The sequence below is a fragment of the Pogoniulus pusillus genome, chromosome Z (assembly GCF_015220805.1).
Source record: "Pogoniulus pusillus isolate bPogPus1 chromosome Z, bPogPus1.pri, whole genome shotgun sequence".
Classification (NCBI taxonomy): Eukaryota; Metazoa; Chordata; class Aves; order Piciformes; family Lybiidae; genus Pogoniulus; species Pogoniulus pusillus.
The window spans coordinates 109,645,813-109,672,997 of record NC_087309.1 but is presented as its reverse complement, the minus strand read 5'-3'; the positions used below and the strand labels follow the sequence as shown (position 1 = coordinate 109,672,997).

The 27,185-nt window shown below is 47.2% G+C and overlaps 1 protein-coding gene across 3 annotated transcripts; it reads right to left on the bottom strand.

The window, feature by feature from the left end:
* Window positions 1-11,357: 11,357 nt before the first annotated feature.
* Window positions 11,358-26,934, bottom strand: FNTA (farnesyltransferase, CAAX box, subunit alpha). Of its 3 annotated transcripts, none has more exons than XM_064140171.1 (9): window positions 26,785-26,934; window positions 25,530-25,615; window positions 24,696-24,810; window positions 23,394-23,498; window positions 20,175-20,301; window positions 19,648-19,796; window positions 15,838-15,900; window positions 15,172-15,343; window positions 11,358-13,201 (listed from the first exon to the last, which is right to left on the bottom strand). In XM_064140171.1, the coding sequence occupies exons 1-9, from the start codon at window positions 26,910-26,912 to the stop codon at window positions 13,073-13,075; spliced, it is 1,074 nt and encodes a 357-aa protein (XP_063996241.1). In that variant the 5' UTR covers window positions 26,913-26,934; the 3' UTR covers window positions 11,358-13,072. The 3 variants fall into 3 exon arrangements, with proteins under 3 accessions (XP_063996241.1, XP_063996239.1, XP_063996242.1); XM_064140169.1 differs by lacking the exon at window positions 26,785-26,934 and adding an exon at window positions 26,391-26,546 and having other exon boundaries at window positions 25,530-25,648; XM_064140172.1 differs by lacking the exon at window positions 26,785-26,934 and adding an exon at window positions 26,391-26,546.
* Between the last annotated feature and the right edge of the window lie 251 nt (window positions 26,935-27,185).

Sequence of the window (27,185 nt, the reverse complement as noted above, 5' to 3'; positions counted from 1 at the left end):
GGTGATCTTCAAGGTCTGCAGTGGGTTGGGAACTTCCTCCCCTAGTTGAAATTTACCAGACCAGCTCAGACAGGTTGGAAGAAAGATAAAGCTCTATTTACAGCAGAGCTAAATTTACAAGCATAGATACACAATACATTTACAGTTACATACAATTTAGAAATAACACAGAGATCCAAACTTGCCCCTGCACAAAGAAAGCCCTTAAGAGGCCAAACACAACCCTCTCTCTCAGGCAGAAAACAACCAGCAAAGCTCACCTGTTACCTGTTAGCCAAAGCTAGAAGAGATTAGAGAGAGAAGCAAAGAGATCCATCACCCAGAAGCAAAGAGAGAAGAATTGTTCAGACTTTGTCTTTTTATCCCTTTTAGCAAAGCAATGAATGATACAGACCTTATCATTACTATTCTTTAAGAACCAATGATCTGATTTCTGTCATTCATCCTTAAACCACTACAAGGTCACTTCCAACCCAAACCATTCTATGATTCTGTGATGCTTTAGCTGCCCTCTCCCCTCCCCCTCCTCTTTCCCCTCCCCCCAACATATTTGTGCTTGAGCCCTTTGTCGTGCTATGAATTTATTTACCAAGCATAAAATCACAGTACCTTATAGGTTGGAAGAGACCTCCAGAGATCATCCAGTCCAATCCCCCCTGCCAAGGCAGCATCACCCAGGGCAGTTCGCACAGGAATGCATCCAGATGGGTTTGGAAAGTCTCCAGAGGAGGAAAGTCCACAACCTCTCTGGGCAGCCTGCTCCAAGGCTCTGTCACCCTTAGTTTAAAGAAATTCTTCCTCATGTTGAGCTGAAACCTTCTCTGTTCCAGTTTGCAGCTGTTGCTCCTTGTCTTATTGCTGCTGACCACCAAAAAGAGATTGGCCCCAGGCACTTGACCCCCACCCCTCAGATATTTGTACCCTTACTATTCCACGCTGAATTGTCAGCTTGTGACACTGATGTTACTGCGCTGGTAAATCGTCCCAGTTACACCTCAGCGACCCGACACACAGCCCACGTCAGTCAGCTCCGGGCGAGTCTCACACTGCCATCTACTGATTGAGGTCCCCTCTCCCTGCTCCGCAGCATCAGCCAGAGGAGGCAGCGAAGATCTTGACCGCACAAGGCTGAGATAATCGGCAGGTTTCTATTCCACGGCTTCAGCTCTTCATCCCTGCCACTGAGGGAACGGAGCAGAACGCCGTCTGTGCTCCTAACCCATCAATCAATTCACCCAGAACGCTGAATTCCTTTTTAATTACCCTGGTGCCCTTCTTACCGACCTCGTCACCGCCGGCCCGGACAACCAGCAGGGGGCTGAACAACGCTCAGGCAGGAGACATCCCTGTGGGATGGGTCCAGACTGTGTACAGGGTTCCTCTGTTCCTCTCAGAAGGGAGTCACCTATTACTTCATCCCAGAGAAGAGAAGGCTTCGGGGAGACCTTATAGTAGCCTTCCAGTATCTGAAGGGGGCCTACAGGAGGGCTAGGGAAGGACTATTCACAAGGTCTTGCAATGACAGCGTGAGGAGTAGTGGGTTTAAATTGGCAGAAGGGAGATTGAAACTGGGTGTTAGGAAGAAGGGCTTTCCAGTAAGGGTGGTGAGACACTGGCACAGGTTGCCCAGGGAGGGATTCTGGATCACAGAATCACAGAATCACAGAATGTGATCCAATATTCTGTGATTCACAACCTCCCTGGAGGTGTTCAGTGCCAGGTTGGATGAGGTTTTGAGCGACCTGTTCTAGTGGGAGGCGTTCCTGCCTATGGCAGGGGGATGGAACTGGATGAGCTTTGAGGTCCCTTCCAACCTAAACCACTCTATGATTCTACTTTGTGTTTTAATACTAGAGGTAGTGATCTCTCTGACACACAAAGCTGTAACTGAGAGAGTCCACAGGCAAATTATTTTCTTCAGTGTCACCTGCCTGACCCTCTGAATCCATGGCCTCATGGAAACACCTGAAGAGGTGTTGGGATTTTGTCATGGAGGGCCTGTAGGCCCAAATATAGGCTTATTTATGCCTTGCCCTGCCTGGACATGTTTTCTGCCAGGACCCCTGGCTGTAAACAGGTTGTGTAAGCCCCCACACACCCAGCTTGTGTCTCCCTGGGGTAAGCCCATGTGATCCCCATATTTGGGAAAGTCCAGGCAAGTGGCATTTGCCTATTATGGTAAGGTTTGGCTGACTGCCAACCTGATTGGTCATTCTAGTGGCCAAGGGGCCATTAGCCTCAGCCCACAGTCAATAAATATGGGTGCACAGGTAAAAAAAGTGCTCAGACCCCCACGTTCGAACTCCATTGCATAGCTCCAATGCTGAGAGGCTCAGACCCTCATGCTCTGACCCACTTACAGCACAGACTCTCCCTGCCTGTGTATCTTAGTTGCAGAGCTCATTTAAGCCTGCCTCTCTCTCTATATATATGTGGAGCCTATAGTCTCCTAAGCCAGCTGTGCACATCTGCACGCCACTGAGTTATCAGGACCAGATCCTGTATTGCCTGCCTTTACCTGCAGAGCTCAGACTCCCAGCAGCTGAGCACATCCTGCATGCCCACTGCCTATCATTGCCTGGTAAGTGCCACTGCTGCTGAGACAACCAGGAAGCAGACTCTGGATTGTCTGCACAAGAGCGGCCTGCTAGCTGTGTGAGAACCGTGCTAGAGACTGCATGATATCCTCCTTCTGCACCTGAGATCCTGCCTATGTATCCCTGGACAGAGCATCCAGGAGAAGCCAGCAGCACCAAGGCAGAGATTGCATCCATCACCAGGAGAACAAGGTCAGAGACCATCATTTCCCCACAAGCCAGGAAGATTTATCCTTTCCCCTCAAGCCGGGAGGATTCCAGCCTCAAAGTCCATGGGCAGAGATCCCCTGAAGTTTGGACACTGGCACAGGCTGTGACATAGCCCCGGAGGGTGATTGATAATTAATAAGAATTGTGAGTAAAAGCTTAATGCCTCTGTAATGTAAGTTGCCTCTGCCATAGAGCAGAATCAGTTTCATCCCACTCTGCTGGGCAAATAGCATATAGACCCCAAATGGCATTAAGCCATGGGGAAAACTCCTCTCTCTGTTTACAGTTTCAATGTTTGCTGGTTAATTAATAAGTCACTGTAGATATTTTATCCTAGAATGTTTTCATAACCATGTAAGAATCCTTTAATATTAATATACAGTGGGTGGGGGTGGAGAGAGTTCAGAATATTGAGTTTAATAAATATATATTTTTATATAACATTATCTCGCCCCAATTAATTTCTCCCCTCTGCCCCAATTGGTGTACGGGCAGAGTACCTCTCTGCAACAGGTTTGCATGATTTATTTTACCATGAGACAAAGTATTTTTGTTAAGAGTACATATTTTTGTACTGGACACATGGAGGTGTTCAAGAAAAGACTGGATGGGGCACTTAGTGCCATGGTCTAGTTGACTGGCTAGGGCTGGGTGCTAGGTTGGACTGGATGATCTTGGAGGTCTCTTCCAACCTGGTTGATTCTGTGACTCTATTTGATTATTCCTTCATGAGTAAACCTAGCTCAGAAGTGATGTTGTCTTTGTAGTAACACCTGCACTTGCATTACCAGCATCAAATCCTATTAACCTTTTCAGTAGATGCCTCCTGACAGGTTACTTCTAATTTTCAAGTAGGAAGAAGCTGTAAGTTGATCACAGAATAAGAAAATAAACCCAAGAGTTTTGTTAGAGAATCCCAATGTTCTTGACACAGAAGAGTGAAGAAAGGGCTAAATCTTTCCTCAGACCACAACAGAATAAGAGGTCACACCCCAAAATACACTGTCCCCTTGGGATAAGTTATTTTCTTTGAAATACAGGTGAGTGTTTATTAAAGAATACTCTGCCTTATTTCAAGTGCTGACTTCTTTATTTAAATGAAAGATATCAGAACTTTTTAATACCACATGCAGAGGCAAAGCCTTCCTCTCTCTTAATTGATGATATTTACTTCAAGGATGGTATTTGTCTGTTGTACCTCTCTGACTTTTCTTGACTGGCAGTATGTTGCTTTGTCCTGACTGTTCCGCAGCACTCAAATTCCTTTCTTCTTCCCCCAACAGAGGGTTTGAATGGGGAGGAGAAGAAGGTGTGAAAACTGCTTTCCCCACCCTGTCCTGCAGGCTTGAAGGGAGAACAGCAGGAGGCACCTTTCTACATGTGTGCTGATCCATGTGGAAGCCTGCACTGGAATTGCGATTGTGTTTGGTTGGGTTTTTGTGCCCAGTGTAAAATGGCAAATGGACACTTTGTCTAAAAGAGCATAAATACAGCAAGGGAGAAGGCACGAGGTGGCTTGACAGAGCTCCTGGCAGGACAGGTTCCTGCTGTAACAGAATTCCTGTTTTGGACTGTCCCTGTTTTTGGATGGTTCCTACCTTTTGCACGGCTCTTGGTTTTACACCATCCCAGCCTTTGGATGGTTCTTCCCACTTTTGCATCATTCTGTGCAAACTTGAAAGCTTGGTGAGTCCTGGGGTCCTTTTTAGAGAGCTGCTGGCAGCATCCAGATGCAGCTGCTGTTGGACCATATCACAGCTGATCTGCTGGCTGCTATTGCAAACTGGGGGACCCGAGCAGTTTGGCTCTCTCCTCCTGCTGCTGAGGCAGTGTTGCTTCCATGACTCCCTGTCTTGTGGCAGCTGTGTCTCCAGACATTTCATTTGGCAGCTTTTCCACTTGCCTTGGGCTTCTGCTGCGTGGATCCAGACTATTGGATATTGCTTGCAGCATCAGAAGGCAGCTGAGCTGCAGAGAAATCCAGCCAGGGGTCTTCGCCAAATACCTCTCTCACTTCTGTGAGTAAAGCCTGCTGTTCCCTTAATTTTCTGCTCAGCCTGATTGGTAGTGGGGTAAAGCTGTGTTTATAGCTTAGCCTTTTCCATTTCCTGACTTCATAAATCTCTGGATTTGTCCATAACATCCTCTGAAGAATTCTCAATAGAATTAGGATCTGTAAATAAACCTCAACTAGTTTTGTATATAGTTTGGGGGCAGGGTTTTCAGGAAAATAAGATCATTCTATTTATGTAATTCCTGACTCAGCCACATTAATTCTCTGACTCCACAACACTGATGGTCTTGAAAATCCTGTCCAATCAGTACTCCACATTTAGTACAGTTTCAATCAGGAGAGGGGGGTGAAAAATGGGGGGGTGGGGGTGGGGAAAAAGCATTAAAAAAAAGATAGAGCTTTCATATGTGAACTCCTCTCTGTGTAAGTTGTTCTACATTTGAAGAATGCATTGAATTAATGTAGTACTCTTAAGTGCTTACAGTAATACTCACTATGGTTTAATTACAACAGCAGCTCTTAATGTTTAGTATTATAGAATCCTAGAATCATAGAATCAACTAGGTGGGAAGAGACCTCCAAGATCATCCAGTCCAACCTAGCACCCAGCCCTATCCAGTCAACTAGACCATGGCACTAAGTGCCTCATCCAGGCTTTTCTTCAACACCTCCAGGGACAGTGACTCCACCACCTCCCTGGGCAGCCCATTCCAATGCCAATCACTCTCTCTGGGAAGATCTTCCTCCTAACATCCAGCCTATACTTCCCCTGGCACAACTTGAGACTGTGTCCCCTTGTTCTGGTGCTGGTTGCCTGGGAGAAGAGGCCACCCCCCACCTGGCTACAATGTCCCTTCATGTAGTTGTAGACAGCAATGAGGTCACCCCTGAGCCTCCTCTTCACCAGGATGCACACCCCCAGCTCCCTCAGCCTCTTCTCATAGGGTTTGTGTTCCAGGCCCCTCACCAGCTTTGTTGCCCTTCTCTGGACATGCTCCAGCACCTCAACATCTCTCTTGAATTGAGGGGCCCAGAACTGGACACAGCACTCAAGCTGTGGCCTGACCAGTGCTGAGTACAGGGGCAGAATAACCTCCCTTGTCCTGCTGGCCACACTGTTCCTGATGTAGGCCAGGATGCCATTGGCCACCTGGGCACACTGCTGCCTCATCTTCAGCTACTATGCACTGGTACCCCCAGTTCCCTTTCCTCCTGGCTGCTCTCCAGCCACTCTGTCCCCAGCCTATAGCACTGCTTGAGGTTGTTGTGGCCAAAGTGCAGAACCCTGCACTTGGTCTTGTTCAGTCTCATCCCATTGGCCTCTGCCCACCCATCCAGCCTGTCCAGGTCCCTCTGCAGGGCTCTCCTACCTTCCAGCAGATCCACACCTGCTCCTAGCTTGGTGTCATCTGCAAACTTACTGATGCTGGACTCAATCCTCTCGTCCAGATCATCAGTAAAGAGTATTCATATTATGGTGTAAATAATCCTATTTGTTCCCTTTCTCACAGAACAGATTTGGATGGGAAATACATTCAGGATCATCTACTCCAACCTTTCAGTCAATACTGAAGGGTGATTTGCTTGGCAATTAATTGGCTGAGGCAGGAATCACAAAAATAGAATTATTTATGATTTTGCCCAAAAGCCCCACACCAAAGCAATACACAGAGCAGGCAACCTAGGTGTGGTGGAAATCAATAGTTGGTTGTGAATTATGAATGTTAATTTCTGTACAAATATTCATTTTTATTATTAATATTCAAAAATTGGGGGAAATTCCCTGAGATTCTTTGGATTTTCAGTCAACAAGAAGAAGTTGCACAGAGGGTATTTATAAACACAGAATTAAAGAGTTTAAGCAATCAGAACTTGGAGAAATAGGAACATGAAAACAGGAAAAAAATCTAACTATGCTTATGAAGCATAAACTCCAGCATAAGCACTCACAATGCTTTGGTCCCTAAGTTTCCTGTAAAAAAATGCTTCCAAAACTGACAATATCAGGAACAGTGTGGCCAGCAGGACAAGGGAGGTTATTCTTCCCCTGTACTCAGCACTGGTCAGGCCACACCTTGAGTCCTGTGTCCAATTCTGGGCTCCTCAATTCAAGAGAGATGTTGAGATACTGGAACATGTCCAGAGAAAGGCAATGAAGCTGGTGAGGGGCCTGGAACACAAGCTCCGTGAGAGGCTGAAGGAGCTGGGGGTGTGCAGCCTGGAGAAGAGGAGGCTCAGGGAAGACCTCATTGCCATCTACAACTACCTGAAGGGAGGCTGTAGCCAGGTGGGGTTGGTCTCTTTTGCCAAACAACCAGCACCAGAACAAGGGCATAAAGTCTCAAGTTTTGCCAGGGGATGTCAGGAGGAAGTTCTTCACAGAGAGAGTGATTGTCATGGAAATGGAATGCCCAGGGAGGTGGTGGAGTCCCCATCCCTGTAGATGTTGAAGATAAGACTGGATGAGGCACTTAGTGCCATGTTCTGGTTGACTGGCTAGGGCTGGGTGCTAGGTTGGAGTGGATGATCATGGAGGTCTCTTTCAACCTGGTTTATTCTATGATTCTATGATAAAGACCCCAGGGTAAAATGCAAAATATTCCAGGCAGAGGGAAGGACAGAAGAACTGAGTTGCTCCTGCTGAGCTAGTGCAAGCTGCAAACAGGTGGCCACTGTGATTCCCAGATAACAAGCTGCAAATGAGGTGCTGCTCCTGGTGCAGGGTCAGCGCAGAAAAGCGGCTTCTAAATTGCCCCCCATTAAATACTTCATTTTGAAAATCAAACTGGCCAATAGGCACCAGCATCACTGTTCTGGCCAATGGAGTCAAAACTTCATGCCTGGTGTGAGCGTGCAGGCACAAGGCACCTGGCACGTGGTGCTAAGTCCCTAACCCTCAAGGCTTTGCTGAGGCCAAAACCATTACTGTTTGTTCATCTACTCAACTTCCTGGACCCACAACAGGAGATGAAGAGCAAGAGTTAAACTGGCCTGGCTGGATTTATGCCCTACCAAGACACTAGGGAACAACAGATTTTACTCACAGAGGTGAAGTAAGGCTTTAGAGATGATCCCTGGTGAATTTCTCTGCCTCAGCCTCTGAAACTGCAACTTATATCCAATCATGGATCCACATGGCAAATACAACCTGCCAAAGTGTCTGTAGACACAGCTTCCAGGAGACAAAGATGGTAGAGCAGCACTGTCTTAGCAGTGCAGGGAAGAAAGCCAAACTGCTGCTGTGCCCCCCAGCTCAGGGCAGCGAGCGGGACGCTAGGGTATGGTGATCCAAGAGCAGCCAGGTCTGGGTGCTGCTGGCAGCTCTCTCTCAAATGGACCTAAGGACTGGCTGGACTTGCAGACTGGTGGGGGAGCAGAATGAACTGTGCAAGAGCACGACTAGAGTGGACCTGCACAGCGCGGTGCAAAGGCAGGAACCGCATGCTTTTGTCTTCACTCTGTAACTTTTTCTAGACATTGTGTCTGTTGCCATATATATATACTGGGCATGAAGAATCCAGTCAACCAATAGCTGATTCCAGTGTGGGCTTTCCCATGAGTCAGCACATGTGTGGAATGGGCCTTTTGCTGTTCCCCCTTCAAGCCTGCAAAGTGGGGGGAAAGCAGTCTTGCGTCTTCTTCCCCTTTTACAGGATCACAGGATGTTAGTCCTTGGAAGGGACCCAAGGAGATCATCAACTCCAGCCCATGGCTTGGATGGCAACACTCTGTGCTGGGTTAGGAACTGGCTGGAGGGCCGGACCCAGAGAGTGGTGGTGAATGGTGCCATAACCAGCTGGCGGCTGGCACTAGTGGTGTCCCTCAGGGATCTGTGCTGGGCCCCATCCTCTTTAACATCTTCATAGATGACCTGGATGAGGGCATGGAGTCAGTCATCAGCAAGTTTGCAGACGACACCAAGCTGGGGGCAGATGTGACTGAGTTGGAAGGCAGAAGGGCTCTGCAGTGGGACCTTGACTGCCTGGACAGATGGGCAGAGTCCAATGGGATGGCATTCAATAGCTCCAAGTGCAGGGTGCTGCACTTTGGCTACAACAACCCCATGGAGAGATACAGGCTGGGGTCGGAGTGGCTGGAGAGCAGCCAGACAGAGAAGGATCTGGGGGTACTGATTGATACCCACCTGAACATGAGCCAGCAGTGTGCCCAGGTGGCCAAGACAGCCAGTGGCATCCTGGCCTGCATCAGGAATGGTGTGGTCAGCAGGAGCAGGGAGGTCATTCTGCCCCTGTACTCTGCACTGGTTAGACCACACCTTGAGTACTGTGTTCAGTTCTGGGCCCCCCAGTTTAAAAGGGACGTTGAGACTCTTGAGCATGTCCAGAGAAGGGCGACGAGGCTGGGGAGAGGCCTTGAGCACAGCCCTATGAGGAGAGGCTGAGGGAGCTGGGATTGCTTAGCCTGGAGAAGAGGAGGCTCAGGGGAGACCTTATTGCTGTCTACAACTACCTGAGGGGTGGTTGTGGCCAGGAAGAGGTTGCTCTCTTCTCTCAGGTGGCCAGCACCAGAACGAGAGGACACAGCCTCAGGCTGTGCCAGGGGAAATCGAGGCTCGAGGTGAGGAGAAAGTTCTTCACTGAGAGAGTCATTGGACACTGGAATGGGCTGCCCGGGGAGGTGGTGGAGTCGCCGTCCCTGGGGCTGTTCAAGGCAAGGTTGGACGTGGCACTTGGTGCCATGGTCTAGCCTTGAGCTCTGTGGTAAAGGGTTGGACTTGATGATCTGTGAGGTCTCTTCCAACCCTGATGACACTGTGATACCATACAATCTAGCTCAGGTTACACAGGAACACATCCAGACAGGCCCTGAAAGGCTCCAGAGAAAGAGACTCCACAACCTCTCTGGGGAGTCCATTCCAGTGCTCTGTGACCCTTACGCTCAAGAAGTTCCCACTTGTGTTGAGCTGGAATCTCCTGTGCTGCAGCTTCCATCCATTGCTCCTTGTCCTACCCCAGGGAACAAGTGAGCAGAGCCTGTCCCTCCTTCCCTGACCCCAGCCCTCAGATATTTATAGACATTTATTAGATCCCCTCTCAATCTTCTCCTCTCCAGACTAAACAGCCCCAGGTCCCTCAGCCTCTCCTCATCAGGCAGTGTTCCAGTCCCCTAATCATCCTTGTAGCCCTCCACTGGAAACTCTCCAGCAGATTCCTGTGCCTCTTAAACTGGGGAGCCCAAAACTGAATGCAGTACTCAAGATGATGTCTCACCAGCACAGAATAGAGGGGAAGGTCAACCTCTCTGGATCTGCTGGACACTCTTCTCAATGCACCCTAGGTTCCCTCTTGGTCACAAGCAGTCCAGGCCCCTAACCATCCTCATAGCCCTTCTTTGGACTCTCTCCAGCTGATTACTGTCCCAAAACCAAAGGCAGTATTGAAGATGGTGGTCTCCTCCAGAGACAGGAGGCGGGGAAGAAGGGATTTGGAGTGTCTCACAACAAAGGGTCAACATTAGACCGTGTCCCCAGATGCCAAGATAACATGCCATTTGAACACCACTAGTGATGGTGACTCTACCATTGCCCTGGGCTGATCATTCTAATGTTTGATAACCCCTTCAGAGAAGAAATATTTCCTAACACCCAGACTAAACCTCCCCGCACACAGCTTGCATCCGTTTCCTCTAGTGCTGTCATTTGCCACCAAGGAGAAGAGGTTGTGCCCCTCCTTACTCCAACCTTCCCTCAGGTAGTTGTAGAGAGTGATAAGGCCTCCCCTTGGCCTCCTCTTCTCCAGACTGAACAACCTTAGCTCCCTCAGATGCTCCTTGATTACACATATTCCAAGAACCATAGAATGGTTTAGGTTGGAAGGCACTTCAAACATCATTCAGTTACAAACCCCCTGCTACAGGCAGGGACAGCTCCCACTAGAACTGGTTGTTTGAGGCCTCATCCAGCCTGGCCTTGAACACCTCCAGGCAGGGAGCAGCCACAACCTCCCTGGATAACCTGTGCCAGTGTGTCACCACCCTCACTGAAAAGCTTTTCTTCCTAACATCCAGTTGTAATCTCCCTTCTGCCAGTTTAAACCCATTCCTCCTTGTCCCGTCATTACAAGACCTTGTCAATAATCCCTCCCCAGCCCTCCTGTAGGCCCCCTTCAGATACTGGAAGGCCACTCCAAGGTCTCCTGGAAGCCTTCTCTTCTGCAGGCAGAAGAGCCCCAACTCTCACAGCCTGTCCTCATAGGAGAGCTGCTCCAGCCCTCTGCACCCCTCCTCACTCCGACCTTCCCTCAGTTAGTTGTAGAGAGGGATAAGGTCTCCCCTCAAGCTCCTCTTCTCCAGACTGAGCAACCCCAGCTCCCTCAGATGCTCCTTGGTTACACACATTCCAAGAACCTGCAGGACTGCTTCCTGTCTAAACTGAAAGTTGCCCACAAGAACGAGGTCTAGTGCTTCTGAGACCTTACTCCAAGTACCTGAACAATACAGCATCCACCTCCTCATCCTGGCTTCGGGGGGATCATAACGAAGGAAATAAATCATTGGGCAAGCACTCTATAAGAACATAGTCTCAAACAGCCATTTACTTAAAAGAGGGCAGATACAGCAGCTTCCCTGGACAGATATACACACCCTTTGTAGTCCAGTACTGTCGATGCCTTCAGTCTTTCATGAAGGAGAGGAAAAAAATATTTCTTGGCTGAATACACACATAGAAGATATAAAAAGCCTACAGGAGCAACAAGGTTAAGACATTTAATGAGAGCAGGTCTTCAATAAAACCATTCATTTCCTTCCAGTTCAATGAAGATACATACAATAACTAGCTTGTTACCTCTTCTGGCCCACAGGTCAGCAACTCAGACCAACTCAGTGTGGTCTGTTGTTGGAGTGTGAAAAAGAACTAAACCCAGAACATTTCAGATTTTCATCTATATAAACAGAATAAAGAAAACCCCCAAAACAAAACATAAACAAACCCATCAAAACCAACCAACCAAAAAAAACCCCAACCCCTAAAAAACAACCTCAAACCAACAAAACCCTAAGCAGATCTTCAAAACATTTTTTCTTGGCTGGGCAGATGAGAATTTAAGGCTCCACTGAATACATCAAGTGCATGGAAGTCTTCTGGAATGGGAATACTCCAGGACAAAACTTAACTGCAATTCAACAGAATCCAAAAAAATCTCTAAAAAGGGATATTTTATCTCCAGTAGCATCTGAGTAAAAGAGAGTCTGCACATTAAAAAGAGATAAAAAGAAACAGGTTTAAAAACATTCAGTCAAGTGTTTTATTACAAAATGACACTTGTTATTAGTTGCATACATCCCCATCTACTGTCAGCATCTCACAGCTGCTTCCCCACAAGCAACAACTCCTGAATCTCCTTGCACTTATCCATAGGTTACTTCATATCCACTACAAGACAAGACATTAAGTAGCTGGAGCACATTCAAAGGGCACTAAAGCTGCCGGAGGGTCAAGAGCAGAAGTCTTCTTAGGAGTGACTGAGGGAATGGGCATTGTTTAGCCTGGAGAAAAGAAGGTTGAGGGCACATCCTACTGCTCTCTAAAACTACTAAAAAAGAGGTTGTGCAAGGCAGGGGGCAGTGTCCTCTCTCAGGTAAGGAGCCATATGACAGGAGGAAAGTTGTGCATGAGGAGGTTTAAGTTGCATATTAGCACAAAATTATTCACAGACAGTTGTAAAGCACAGGAATGGGCTCCTCAGGGAAGCGCTGGAGGCCCCATCCCTGAAGGGATTTAAGAGACATGTAGATGAGGTGCTTAGGAGTGACCTAGCAATGCTGAGTTAACAGTTAGACTAGTTTAATTTAAAGGTCTCTTGCAACCAAAACTTCCTATGATTTTATTCCTGCAGTCATTATTGCACTATCAGATGTGACTGTTAGGAACCTCAACTAGCTAAGCAACAGCATGAGAAACTGGTTTAGTGCCTTATAAAAGGCTGGACTCAATGACCTTGAAGGTCTTTTCCAACCTGGTTAATTCCATGATTCTGTGAACTCAGTTTTTTGATAAATAAATCCTTAAATACACTTCTGTAATTAAGCTTTAACACATTTCTTGAACACACTTAGAGCTAACACCGGTAGCAGAAATGACCTGAGGTTACTCAGTACTCCGCCCTTCTCTTTCACTGCAATACCTCTCCACCAAGGGAACACAACACTGCATTTTAACCTAGTTGATGACCTTACTTAGTACTGCTTCAGAACAGCTTCAGAGTTTAGCACTCTTTTGTCCCTTGGTCATTTACTGCTGCTGGTCTGTCAGTGGGGTCTGTTTTCTCTCCGAGCTGTGCTTGTTCTTCAGTGACCTCCCAATGTATCTCCAGTATTTCTTTCGAATGGTGTCCTTTTCGTTGGCCAGGATTTCACACAGCTATGAAAGAAAATCCAAAGATTGGGCTGTTACACCAAAAGCTTAAAGAATCCTTCACTATAAAGTGCATACAATATGCAGTTTAGTTCAGTACTAGAGATGCCTTAGCAACATTTGTTTTATTTACAGTATTTCCAAGTGCCCAACCACCTCAAACTGACGTTAACCCCAAGTGGCAGTCAGCCAGTCTGATACTGCACAAAAAAAACCCCACCTCTCTATTGTGCTCTCATCAGACTCCACCTGGACTACTGTGTACAGTTCTGGAGACCCCAACACAAGAAGGATATGGAACTGTTGGAGTGAGTCCAGAGGAGGCCAAGAAGATGCTCAGAGGGTTGCAGCAGCTCTCCTATGAGGACAGGCTATGAGAGCTGGGGCTCTGCAGCCTGGAGAAGGCTTTGAGGAGACCTTGGAGTGGCCTCCCAGTATGTGAAGGAAGCCTACAGGAGGGCTGGAGTGGGACTATTAACAAGGTCTTGTAATGATAGGACGAGGAATAATGGGTTTAAACTGGCAGAGGGGAGATTGAAACTGGAAGCTAGGAAGAAGTGCTTTTCAGTGAGGGTGGTGAAACACTGGCACACATTATCCTGCGAGATTGTGGATGCTCCTTTTGAGGTGTCCAAGGCCAGGCTGAATGAGGCCTTGAGCAACCTGTTCCAGTGGAGGTGTCCCTATGCAGGAGGTTTGAAATTGGATGAACTTCGAGGTCACTTGAACCTAAACCATTATATGATTCTATAATTCCAGTTTGAACTGCTTCCCTATAACTCCTTTCCATGCCTATCCCCTATAAATTGCAGCCTATTCAGCTTGCAGTATAATGCAGTATACTTCCTGAGAAGTTTGATTGTCTTCTAGCAATCTAGTAGGCTGTAAATCACTTCATTCAAAGCAGTGGGGGAACATCATGCTCTTGAATCTTCACTACACTCAATAAGACAGGAGATATTTTGTTTATGCTTTTTCTTTTAGACTGCCCCAAAAGGATTCATGCAAGTCAGTAACCTCTTACAACCTGTTAAAGCTTGTGCCACATAGGTAGCTGCATACATTCTGAGTTTTATTTTAATCAGGGTAGGCAGCAAGTCACAGCAGAAGTCAACTGTATTCACATGATGTGCTGTGTAAAATTTATATGAACACTGCCTACAAATGTTCCAGTTAATTCCTTTTCATTATGCAGATGACATCGCCTTACTCAGTGAACCAGAGCTGAGAAACAAGTTCTTTGATGCCTAAACTGATAAAGAAGTCAAACTCTGTGAGAGAGTATAAAGGCACATGAATCTGGGAGGTTCTGCGCTTGTTTACACTGATTCTGGAACAGAAAGGAAAGAAATTTAAGAACAATGCTGGAACACAGAGACTCCAGGCAAGAAGTGCAGTTCTCATTACACTGAGTTCCAGACTGTCTCACAGTGAATGAAAAATGTTCTTATAAAAAAACCCCACGCTGCTAACTATGGCAAGGAGCTCTCCAAGCACAGGCAGACAAAGAATACTGCTAAAGCAATTTATTTTCTGTAGGAAATGGTGGCCAACATTCCACACTCACATCCCCAGTGCCTGCTGGTCGTAAAGCTAATTCTGCCAGCTTTCTTACAGCTAAGAAATGCAAAGGTAGCTTAAGATTGTTTAGACACAGACACACTAAAAAACAAGATTTAAGAAAGTAAGTTCATGCTACAAAGTTACCACTTAACTGTTCAAATAACTCTTTTTCTTTTGCAGGCAATATTAGAAACCTTCCTTCACTACCAGGTGAAGAAAATGAAGGGATTTTGTAACTGGGAAGTTATTTATCTATGATCCTGGAGATTACTTGACTTTCAAGTTCAACTCTTCAGAGAGCTCCTGTGATCAAGTAACCAGTTCTAAGTAGAAAAATCAGTCCCATTTTGTTGGAATACTGAAAAGCAAAAGATGCCATCCCTGAGAAGTAAAGCCAAGCTCTCCAAACCTACCTCCAAAGCCTTGTTTAGTGTTTCTTCCTTGTTATCACACTGGTTTTCAAGCATATCTTCATATATGTCCACAAGAAAGGCAATAAGATAGGGTGAACTGTGGCTGGGCTGTAAATTCAACAGCTGCTCCAACAGATTTGGATACTTAGAAAGACCATAGTCCTGCAGGATCCTAGGAGAGAAATTTACAGGTCTGAAACACAATGGGGAATCCAGTGTGAAGAATCACATTTTTCTTACAACTCCTTTATCTGGAGATCAGCTTTGAAATGAGGTTGCAAATGCAAGTAAGGCAGAGAGTAAGCAACATGCAGCCATAATACAGCCTAATGTTGCAGTAAGATACTATACCCATGTTCAAATGAACAGAAATTAGACTAAAAGTGTTCTCATTACTTCTCACTCCAACTTCTTTCCAACCCAGTAACATTACAGGTCAAGGTTTTAAAAGCATAAGAAATTCCTCCTACACACACTACAGGGACAGAAACAGTGGAAAGTTACAGAGAAATTAGGTTAATATACTAACTCCTTGTGGAGGTCTCTGCCTGCCTGCTTAAGCACACCAGACTAGGATGAACAGCAGCAAGCTCTTTCCAATTAAGAGACAAGCATAAGACACCTCCTACAGATACTCTCTTTGCTCCACAAAGAAGTATGCCTCACCCTTTTAAATAGTTCCAAGCACTTTCATTATGTGGCACTGCTGTGATCATCTCAAGAGTGTATCTACAAGAAAAAGATAACAGATCATGAACATAACCACTAACAATGCAGTTAGAGATTACCTTAATGTGTGCAGATGCTGCCAAATACAGCCTCTAGTCTGTAGGTCAGAAAACTTTCACAGATTATCTCAGCTGGGTCACAGATCAGAAATGTCTCTTGAGTCTCAGAGAAGCAGGCATTGTTTCAAATTCTGAAGGGTTCAGTTTGCTGCATTTTATGCAGTGATTTCATAGAATGGTTTAGGTTGAAGTGACCTCAAAGCTCACCCAGTTCCAACCACCTTGCCACAGGCAGGGTCACCTCCCACTGCAAGAGGTTGCTCAAGGCCTCATCCAACCTGGACTCAGACACCTCCAGGGAGAAAGCATCCACAATCTTCCTGGGCAACCTGTGCCAGTGTCTCACCACCCTCACCATAAAGAACTTCCTGACATCCAGTTTAAATCTCCCCTCTGCCAGTTTAAACCCATTCCTCCTCATCCTGTCATTACAAGACCTTGTTAATAGCCCCTCCCCAGCCGTCCTGTAGGCCCCCTTCAGGCTACTCCAAGGTCTCCTTGAAGCCTTGTCTTCTCCAGGCTGCAGAGCCCCAACTCTCTCAGCCTGTCCTCATAGCAGAGCTGCTGCAGCCCTCTGAGCATCTTGGTGGCCTTCTCTGGACTGGCTTCAACAGTTCCATGCCCTTCTTGTGTTTGGGGCTCCTGAACTGCACACAGTACTCGAGGTGGAGTCTGAAGAGAGCAGAGCAAAGGGGCAGAATCCCCTCCCTTGCCCTGCTGGCCACACTGCTCTTGCTGCAGCCCAGCACAGGGTTTCTGTCTGTGCTGCACTCACACTGCAGGCTCATGTTGAGCTTTTCATCACCCCAGACCCCAGGTCCTGTTCCTCAGGGCTGCTCTCAGTCATGTGTCACCCAACCTGGAGTTGTGCTTGAGATTGTGCCCATCCAGGTACAGGGCTTTATACTTTATTGGTGTCTGAAATGCTATTATCAACAGGAAGAAGCAATGTGATAAAACAGCATATGGAGAGAGTGTCTTGGTGCTCAGAAGTGGCTGAAAAGGGCTGGAGTAACTGAAGCCCAAGGTTACCTAACGTCATGGTCTGTACCCACAAGGCTGCACCTGAGCAAGCTCACCGCAATGCAGAGCTTGAGCTCACAGATCACACAGCCTTCTGCTGCAGTCATTTCAGTCAGGCAACTCTGAAAGCAAAGTAACAAGAAGTACCTGCCCTACAGTCAGAAAGCCACTCCACTTTCACAAAACAAACTTTACACTCTGTTCTTGTCCAGCATAACCATCCAGTCTTCACTACCTGAAGGAGGCCTACAGGAAGACTGGGGAGGGACTATCAACAAGGTCTTGTAATGACAGGACAAGGAGAAATGAGTTTAAGCTGGCAGAGGGGAGAATTCGACCGGATGTTAGGAAGTTCTTTACAGTGAGGGTGGTGAGACATTGGCACAGGTTGCCCAGGGAGGTTGTGGATGCTCCCTCCAAGAAGGTGTCCAAGGCCAGGCTGGATGAGGTCTTGAGCAACCTGTTCTAGTGGGAGGTGTCCCTGCTTATGGCGGAGGGTTGGAACTGGATGATCTTTGCAGTCTCTTCCAACCCAAACCACTCTGTGATTCTGTGATGCAGGTAGTTGTCAGAGACAGTGGACACTGACAAGAAGTTCTGTAAGCAGTACTGAAATGAAACCCCCAGACTCTTTAATATTTTTGAAACTTCTGTTGCCACTTTGTTGAAGACTGAACTTATCAAGCAACAAGCAGCCCAACTACAGCTCTGTAATGACATCTGGGAGGTCTGATCCAGTTATCTTGAACATAGCACTACGTATAGCAGATCAAGAGACCATGTCAGATCTAACCTCTGGAGAGAAAATCCTGAAAATATCCATGCTTGGACAGATTAATACATCTAAAGAAAAGCTATAAACTGGGAGTACAATTTACAGCAGCTGACAAAAAACATGAAAGGGTTGGGGACTGGGATCCTCTATGAGCAACGTTACCAATAGATCTATTCAGAGATTCAGTCTTTGATCTGAAGAGTAATTCTAAAAAAAAGGCAGTTCTTTCTTTTCATTGCTTCTTCACTTTAGTTATGCAAATGTATTTACCTACCCACCCTAATGAGCAATCTGAGATGTGAAAAACATAAAAGAAATTGTCCCTTTACGCTGTCAGCAGTAAAATTTAAATGGCTAGAAGCCCAGTTTGTCTTCAGTTAGAAACACACCTTGAAAGAGTTTCAGAGCTCATTTTCCTCAAAACTAGCCAGCCTGCACAGGTTGTGTCTTGTGCTGACCAGATACCCCTGAAAGTGCCTTCCTTTTCCCTGCATCAAATTCTTCACAAAAGGCAGTTTCTCTCCCTTACTGTTACATCACTTTGGCCACAACAACCCCAAGCAGTGATACAGGCTGGGGACAGAGTGGCTGGAGAGCAGCCAGGCAGAAAGGGACCTGGGGGTACTGGTAGATAGTAGGCTCAACATGAGCCAGCAGTGTGCCCAGGTGGCCAAGAGAGCCAATGGCATCCTGGCCTGCATCAGGAACAGTGTGGCCAGTAGGACAAGGGAGGTTATTCTTCCCCTGTACTCAGCACTGGTCAGGCCACACCTTGAGTACTGTGTCCAGTTCTGGGCCTCTCAATTCAAGAGATGTTGAGGTGCTGGAATGTGTCCAGAGAAGGGCAACAAGGCTGGTGAAGGGCCTGGAACACAGCCCTGTGAGAAGAGGCTGAGGGAGCTGGGATTGTCTAGCCCGGAGAAGAGGGGGCTCAGGGGTGACCTCGTTGCTCTCTACAACGACCTGAAGGGAGGTTGTAGCCAGCTGAGGGTTGGTCTCTTCTGCCAGGCAACCAGCAACAGAACAAAGAGACACAGTCTCAAGTTATGCCGGGGGAAGTATAGGCTGGATGTTAGGAGGAAGTTGTTGGCAGAGAGAGTGATTGGCATTGGAATGGGCTGCCCAAGGAGGTATTAGAGTCACCAACCCTGGGGGTGTTGAAGAAAAGGCTAGACAAGGCACTTAGTGCCATGGTCTAGTTGACTGGATAGGGGTGGGTGCTAGGTTGGGCTGGATGATCTTGGAGGTCTCTTCCAACGTGGTTGATTCTATGAAACCAGCAGTTTAGTACAACACTGAGAGTGCTTCTCCTTTCACGTTTTCTAGGGCTAAGATGAAAGACACTAATGAACAGCACAACTTCTATGGTTCTAGTGTCACAATTTTCCTCTGTGTAGTTCCAGGAAAAAATATGCACTACAGCTAATTGCCTATAAAAAGCCTGAAGTTTTGTTTGCACAAAAGCAAGCATGGTGGGAAAACGTATGCCTAAGAATAGATTGCCCAAGGTAAGCATCAGTACTATTCAAGTCTGCAGTACTGAATAGGTCTGTACATACACCAACATTGTGATCTGCAGTCTATGTAAGTTAGCTCAAACACTGAACTAAAATCATGTAAGACAAGCCTGTGGGGACTATCAAAGTATTCACAGTATCACAGTATCACCAAGGTTGGAAGAGACCTCATAGATCATCAAGTCCAACCCTTTACCACAGAGCTCAAGGCTACACCATGGCACCAAGTGCCACATCCAATCCTGCCTTGAACAGCTCCAGGGACGGCGACTCCACCACCTTCCTGGGCAGCCCATTCCAGTGTCCAATGACTCTCTCATTTGCTTTCATGTAGTGGAGAATGTTTAGTGTTAGCATGAACAACATTACTAACCGGACTTCTCTGTCTAGGACTGCTGGGTCATCGTAGCCAGTGGTGTTGAAAATTACAAAGTGACGTTGGTTCCAAACTGAGTTGTTTCTCACATCTTCTCTCAAAAGCTGGTCTACATATTCCAGTTCATTGTCCCATAATTTGAACTCCTACAGAAAAGGAAGGAAGAGAGAACACCACAATTTCAGTTTTGGGGGATTGTTTGTATGTATCTATGTATTTATTCCTTTTGCTCCTAAGTTCTCTGGATGCTGGATACAGAGGCTTCCTTTGAACTTTGTGTTTACTTCGAAGAAAAACAAGGAAGCACACACTAGGAGCATGCTATACCATTCAGTTGCATTCCACATTTCATGCACCTAACAGTGTGACACAGGCAATTTTATAGTAAATGCCTAACACATCAAAATGCAATTGTTTTTCTTCCTCCAGCCTTAAGAAACAAACTGCAGATTGTATTTAAGAAGCAGAACTCTATGAGTTCTCTACAAGTACCCTGATCATCAAGAATTCTGTGGATACTATACCTGAATAACCCATTGTCTGTGTTGCCATGCATGGTAATTTTTGGCATCTTGGTTAAGAATGTCAGCTATGAACTCAAGCTCTTGGGATGGATCCTGCAACCACTCCACCAAAACTCGTCTGTGATGCCTGGAGACACCAGAAGGAAACTATTTTTAGAATAATGTAAAATTCTTTGGGGAATGTGTGGTCTGCATTAAAACAGCACACAGCAACTGTACTACTTAGGAAAAAAAAACAAACATGAAACCACTAGTCAAATACTTCAATTTAAGTACAACAAAACATTTAACCTACCTCTGAGAAATATACAAAGTACACTTCACAGGATAGTTTAAGTTGGAAGGGAACTCGAAGATCATCCAGTTCCAACCACCAAACATAGGCAGGGACACCTCCCACTAGAACAGGTCACTCAAGGCCTCATCCAACCTGGCTTTGAACACCTCCAGGGAAGGAGCAGCCACAACTTCCCTGAGCAACCTGTGCCAGTGTCTCAACACCCTCACGGTATAGAATCTCTTCCTAATGTCCAGTTTAAATCTCCCCTCTGACAGTTCAAACCCATTCATCCTCATCCTGTCATTACAAGACCTTGTCAATAGTCACTCCCCAGCCTTCCTGTAGGCCCCCTTCAGGCTACTCCAAGGTCTCCTTGAAGCCTTCTCCAGGCTGCAGAGCTCCAACTCTTGTAGCCTGTCCTCACAGCAGAGCTGCTGCAGCCCTCTGAGCATCTTGGTGGCCTTCTCTGGACTGGCTCCAACAGTTTCATGATCTTCTTGTGTTGGGGGGCTCCAGAACTGTACATAGTACTCCAGGGAGTGGATCTCAGGAGAGCAGAGTAAAGGGACAGAATCCTCTTCTTTGCCCTGCTGGCCATGCTGCTGTTGCTGCAGCCCAACACAGGGTTGCTGTCTGGGCTGCACTCACACTGCAGGCTCATGTTGAGCTTTTCATCAACCCAGAGTCTCAGATTGTTTTCCTCAGGGCTGCTCTCAGCCTTTTGCCACCCTGCCTGGAGTTGTGCTTGGGATTCCACCAAGCCAGGTGCAGGACCTTACACTTGGCCTTGCTGAATGAGGTTTGCCTGAGCCCCCCTCTCCAGCCTGTCCAGGTCCCTATGGATGGATCCCTGCCCTAACAAGTTGACTGTGGCACACAGCCTGGTGTCATCTGCAGACTTGCTGAGGGTGCACTCAATTCCTCTGTCCATGTCACTGTCAAAGATGGCAAACAGCACTGGTGCCAGCACTGACCTCTGTGGGGCACCACTTGTCAGTGGTCTCCAGGTGGACATTGTTCCCTTGATCACAACTCTCTGCACGTGAACATCCAGACAATTCCTTATCCAATGAGTGCTCCACCCATCAGGCTTATGTTCTTCCAGTTTGATGACCAAGATGTCATATGGGACAGAGTACAAGCATTACTTAGGTCCAGCAAATACTTATACTACAGCAAATACTGGTCAGGCCACACTTTGAGTACTGTGTCCAGTTCTGGCCTACTCAATTCAAGAGAGATATTGAGATACTGGAACATGTCCAGAGGAGGGCAATGAAGCTGGTGAGGGGCCTGGAGCACAACCCTGTGAGGAAAGGCTGAGGAAGCTGGGGGTGTGCATCCTGGAGAGGAGGAGGCTCAGGGCAGACCTCATTGTTGTCTACAACTATCTGAAGGGAGGCTGTAGCCATGTGGGGATTGGTCTCTTTTCCCAGGCAACCACCAATAGAACAAGGGGACACAGTCACAAGTTGTGCCGGGGGAAGTATAGGCTGGATGTTAGGAGGAAGTTCTTCACAGAGAGAGTGATTGGCATTGGAATGGGCTGCCCAAGGAGGTATTAGGAGTCGCCTTCCCTGAAGGTGTTGAAGAAAAGACTGGATGAGGCACTTAGTGCCATGGTCTAGTTGATTGGACAGGGCTGGGTTCTAGGTTGGAGTGGATGATCTTGGAGGTCTCTTCCAACCTGGTCGATTCCATGAAATTCCAACTACACACATATAGGTGGCCAACCACCTTCTGTTAAACAGATTATGTTTACTTGAGGTAAAATACTTCCATTTTAACATGTAGCAGAATAAAACCTTCTAGTGCAATGCAATGCTATAGGCTTCGGGATGAGTGTCTGGAAAGCTGCCTGGCAGAGAAGGACCTGGAGGCGTTGGCTGACAGCTGGCGGAACATAAGCCAGCTCAACACAAGTTCAGGTGGCTAGGAGGGCCAGTAGCATCCTGGCCTGTATCAGAAATGGCATGGCCAGCAGCAGCAGTGGAGTGATCGTGCACTAAGCACTGACAACATTGCACCTTGAGTACTGCATCCAGTGTTGGGCACTGCAGTGTAAGAAAGCTGCTGACGGGCTGAAGGGGGAACAGAGAAGGGCAGCATAGCTTGTGAAGGGTTTGGACAGCCTGTCTTACAACCAGAGGCTGAGGGAGCTGGGATGGTTTAACCTGCAGAAAGGAGGCCTTGGTGGTCTTTGCAGCTACCTGAAAGGAGGTTGTAGTGAGGCTGGTGTTAGTCTCCTCTCCTAAGGAACTAATGACAGCACAAGAGGTAATGGCTTCAAGCTAAACCAAGGGAGGCTTCGATTGGATAACAGGAAGAATTTCTTTTCTGAAAGAGTGGTGAGGCACTGGAATAGGCTGCCCAGAGACATGGTGGAGTTACTGTCCCTGGAGATGTTCAGAAAAATAGTAACATGGCATTTTGAGACATGGTCTAGTGGTCATGGAAGTGCTGTGCAGAAGGCTGAACTTCATCTCAGAGGTCTTTTCCAACCTTAATGACTCTAAATAATCTCTCTAGCAATAACAATGGTGTTGTTTTGGCTATTCTCCTTCACTTGGGAAAACCTCAACAACAGGTACCCAAAATGGAGGAGCAAATAAAACCCAAAAAATACTTATTTATATATGTCTCTTTGTTTGCCTTTTCACAAGTTATTCTTTTTTTAACCTGTCAGACTTACTTTGACAGTTCAGAAGCTGAAATCAAAGGAAAACAAAACCTTTTTAATTTGTCATGTCTTTAGAACAAAATTGCTAAAGAGGACTTTAGCATTGACCCCAAATGTTGCTCCACTTAACCCCTCCACTACTATCACTGCACTAGATGCAGAGAGCAACTCTTTACCTTCCAGGATCAACTCTTAACAGTTTACAAAACAAAAACTATCTGCAAAAATCTTAGGAACTGAAAAGCAAACATGATTTTACCAGACTTGGTAGTTCTTTGGCTGATCTTCAATGATAGCTGTAATATACTTCAGTTCCTCGTGGAGATCCTTTCCCAAAGACTGCAGCAGAACTCTCCGAAAATGCCTGTGTGAAAAAAGTCAGGCATTCAAACACCACAACACATCTGTCCCAGAAGTCAGAGGAGAAGACAGAAGAACCTTTGCTCACAGTTCTAATTAGCACTGACTTTAAATGAGTGTTAAGAACCACACATCTGTTTCTGTTACAATTATCCAATAATGGAGAACTGGAATGTAACTGGTTTAAAACAGTATGTTATCTAAGATCACAGCAATCCTGTTTCAGATTAACCTCCTCCTACTTGCACTAGTCCTACCATCACTGAAACTTAAAATAATGTGGACTCTCCAACTCTCTGTAAATTAGTGGAAAAAACAACATACAAGAGGTACTTGTTAGCATTCATGAAATTAAGGTTGCATTCTGAGCATCAGAAAGTCCCTATTTAATCATTACCTAATCAATCCTGACAGATCATAGAATGGTTTAGGCTGGAAGGGACCTCAAAGCTCATCCTGTTCCAACTCCCTGACACAGGCAGGGACACTTTCCACTAGAACAGGTCACGCAAGACCTCATCCAACCTGGCCTTCAACACCTCCAGGGAGGGAGCAGCCACAGCCTCCCTGGGCAACCTGTGCCAGTATCTCACCACCCTCACTGCAGAGCTTCCTCCTATCATCCAGTTTAAGTCTCCCCTTTGACAGTTTAAACTCATTACTCCTTGTCCAGTCATTACAAGACCTTGTCAATAGTCCCTCCCCAGCCCTCCTGTAGGCCCCCTTCAGCTATTGGAAGGCCATTCCAAGGTCTCCTGAAAGCCTTCTCCAGGCTGAAGAGCCCAAACTCTCACAGTCAGATCTTCTACAGTACACTATTTCATTATTATTCAGCAGCAACTAGCAGTTATCATGCTTCTATGCCTGTCAGCTGAGGGCATCGTCAGCATTTGTCAAGGCCCACATTATCAGGTAGGTTATCTAATTTTAAACAGAAAAGGTTTGGGTTTTGGTTTTTTTGTATGAATAATTCTGCATTGATTGATAATATCTCAAAGCCAAACGAATGAAAACCACTGATTCAAAAAGAGATACAGAAAACACTGAACACAGGCTTCCTTCAGAAGTTCAGTGGAGGTCTACACTACTCTTCCACGTTAACTCAGCCAGTCATGCCTTGATTAGACTAGCAAAATTATTAAGAGACATAAAAGAGTGGAAGTCAAACAATGACAGAAATAATCCCAAGATTATCACTTACCAAACTGTGTAGTTTGCAGCATTTAACTCAATGGCATCTGCTGTTAGCTTGAAAGCTCTTTCGCTTCTCTCATCCCGCTGCAGAACAGCCCGGAAGTAATCATAGACATCTCGAACTAAATAGATAACAGCATCTTATCCAAGGCTATGAGACAGTGGACTGATTAGGGGGTAGGGTGAATAACTGTTTAAAAGTTATTTCCTATTTTGTGTAATTCACATTTAACTCTTTAAAATGACAGTTACATATTGCTCTGACAGTGCTGCTGAATGAAACCTCTAAATGATGCTAGCACTATTAAAATATCTTTAAAAGACACCACCCTAATGACAGACAGGAAAGCTCCCTGATGCTCACCCACACTGCTTCACCAGATGCAGCAGGTTCAGAAGTCTCTCACAGAATCAGAATCAATCAGGTTGGAAGAGACCTCCAAGCTCATCCAGTCCAACCTATTACCCAGCCCTATGGAATTAACTAGATCATGCACTAAGTGCCTCATCCAGTCTCTTCTTGAACACCTCCAGAGATGGGTCTCTCGCACTTATGGGCCAGAAATGCCCAGCTGTATGAACCAGACTGTTGCATTATCTCTTAAGCCCTATCAATTTAAAATAAATCTGGCTATGAACTTGTTAGATGAAGATACAGCTTCAGAGATGGTTGGTGAAAGCTTCACACACAACCACCATTAACCAGTAAATGTTATTTTTTCCACAGTGCTCCTCTAGAAAAGATACTATCTGTAACATTGTTTCGCTTTAACAATGCTAAGAAAAGACATGAACGTATCTGATGCCTTAATTTTCAGAGCAGAACATATTTAAAACTTACACTTTTCACTGTAGATGATCTGCACAACGGGATTTGGGCCATCGTTTTGAGGGACGGGTTCAATATCTGCCCATTCCTCCCTGTCCCTGTAAACACATGGTTTTGTCTTTTCAATGCTTCTAAAAAAGCACAAAATGTTACTCAAACCACTACACGCACAAAGCTACATCCAGCAACACATCCTTGCTTCCAGGGGTTACTGTATCACTGTCTGTAACACAGACCAGCACAATAAAGCTGGCAGTGACACAGAATCATAGCATGGTTTAGGTTGAAAGGGATCGCAAAGATCATCCAGTTCCAACCCCCCCTACCGTAAGCAGGGACGCTTCCCACTAGAACAGGTCGCTCAAGATCTCATCCAACCTGGCCTTGAACACCTCCAGGCAGGGAGCAGCCACAGCCTCCCTGGGCAACCTGTGCCAGTGTCTCACCACTCTCACTGCAAACAACTTCTTCCTAACATCCAGTTTCAATCTCCCCTCTGCCAGTTTAAATCCATTCCTCCTCGTCCTGTCATTATAAGATCTTGACATATGTAACCGCATCAAAATGTCGTTGTAAGGCAACTTGAGAGAGGAAATCTGACATTCGCCAGCCCTCCAGACTGTCACAGCCGCAACACTGTGACTTGAATTTGCGCAGTAGAGGGACACTGCTGGCTTTCGGTCACCGGCTAGCCGCGACTTCACATCCTAAGGCTTTCTGCTCCAGCTGTCGCCCCGAGACAGGAACGGACGGAGACTGCGGCACCGATGCCCCCCTCGCTAGCTCAGGCGCCTCCCGCCGACCCGCCCAGCCTTTCCTTCTCTACCCGCGGGGCGTGACGCGGCCTCCCCGGGCGGGCCAGTACTGCAGTACCTGTACATCACGTAGCCAACCTCGTCCTTATCCTCCCTATGATCTTCCTCCTCCTCCAACTGAAGCGCCTCTTCCGATTCCACCTCGGACTGCGCCCTCTTCCTCTTCACCATCCCACTCGCCCGGCGGCCGCCGCGGCACTCGGCAGGCCCCCACCCTCCGCTCCCTCATCCTGCCCCACAGAACCCCTTCAGTAAGCGTCCGAGGGCGCACACGACCCACGCCGTCGTGACGCCATATCGCGACGTGCCGTGACGCGACGTGCCGTGTCGTGACGCGACGTGCCGTGCCGTGACGCGACGTGTCGTGACGCGACGCCCTGCGCCGCCATCGCCCCGGCGGCCAGGGCAACCCTGTCCCGGCAGCTCGGGGGTACACGCCGCCACAGCCGTACCTGTAGGGCACGTAGCCGGTGTCGTCCCCAACCTCCTTCTCTTCACTGAGCTGTCCGAAGCCGCCCTCTAGCTCGCCACTGCTCTCCTCCAGCTGCAGCTCTGCCGCTGCCGTTCCCTCCGCCGCCATCGCGCACGCCGCCGCTTCCGGGGTCTGGCAGAAGCAAAGCGGCCGGCGGGGCGGGGCGGGGCGGAGCAGCTGCGTGGCTCGGCATCGCCCCCTCCCGGCGCGGAGGTGCGCGGAGCAGCTGCGTGGCTCGGCATCGCCCCCTCCCGGCGCGGAGGTGCAGTGGCTGGCTCGCCGCCCGAAGGGTTGCCGTCGGCTAACGGGGGCAAGGCGGCTTCCGCCAGCTCCCGTGGCTGTGGAGCTGTTCGTTAATCATAGAAATCAACCAGGTTGGAA

Coding starts and splice junctions, on each gene's coding strand:
- FNTA (XM_064140169.1), bottom strand. CDS start 26,503: ATGGTGAAGAGGAAGAGGGCGCAGTCCGAGGTGGAATCGGAAGAGGCG. Junction 25,649..26,390: donor GTTGGCTACGTGATGTACAG/GTACTGCAGTAC, acceptor GTGCTTTTTTAG/AAGCATTGAAAAGACAAAAC. Junction 23,499..24,695: donor GCTGCAAACTACACAGTTTG/GTAAGTGATAAT, acceptor TTTTTCACACAG/GCATTTTCGGAGAGTTCTGC.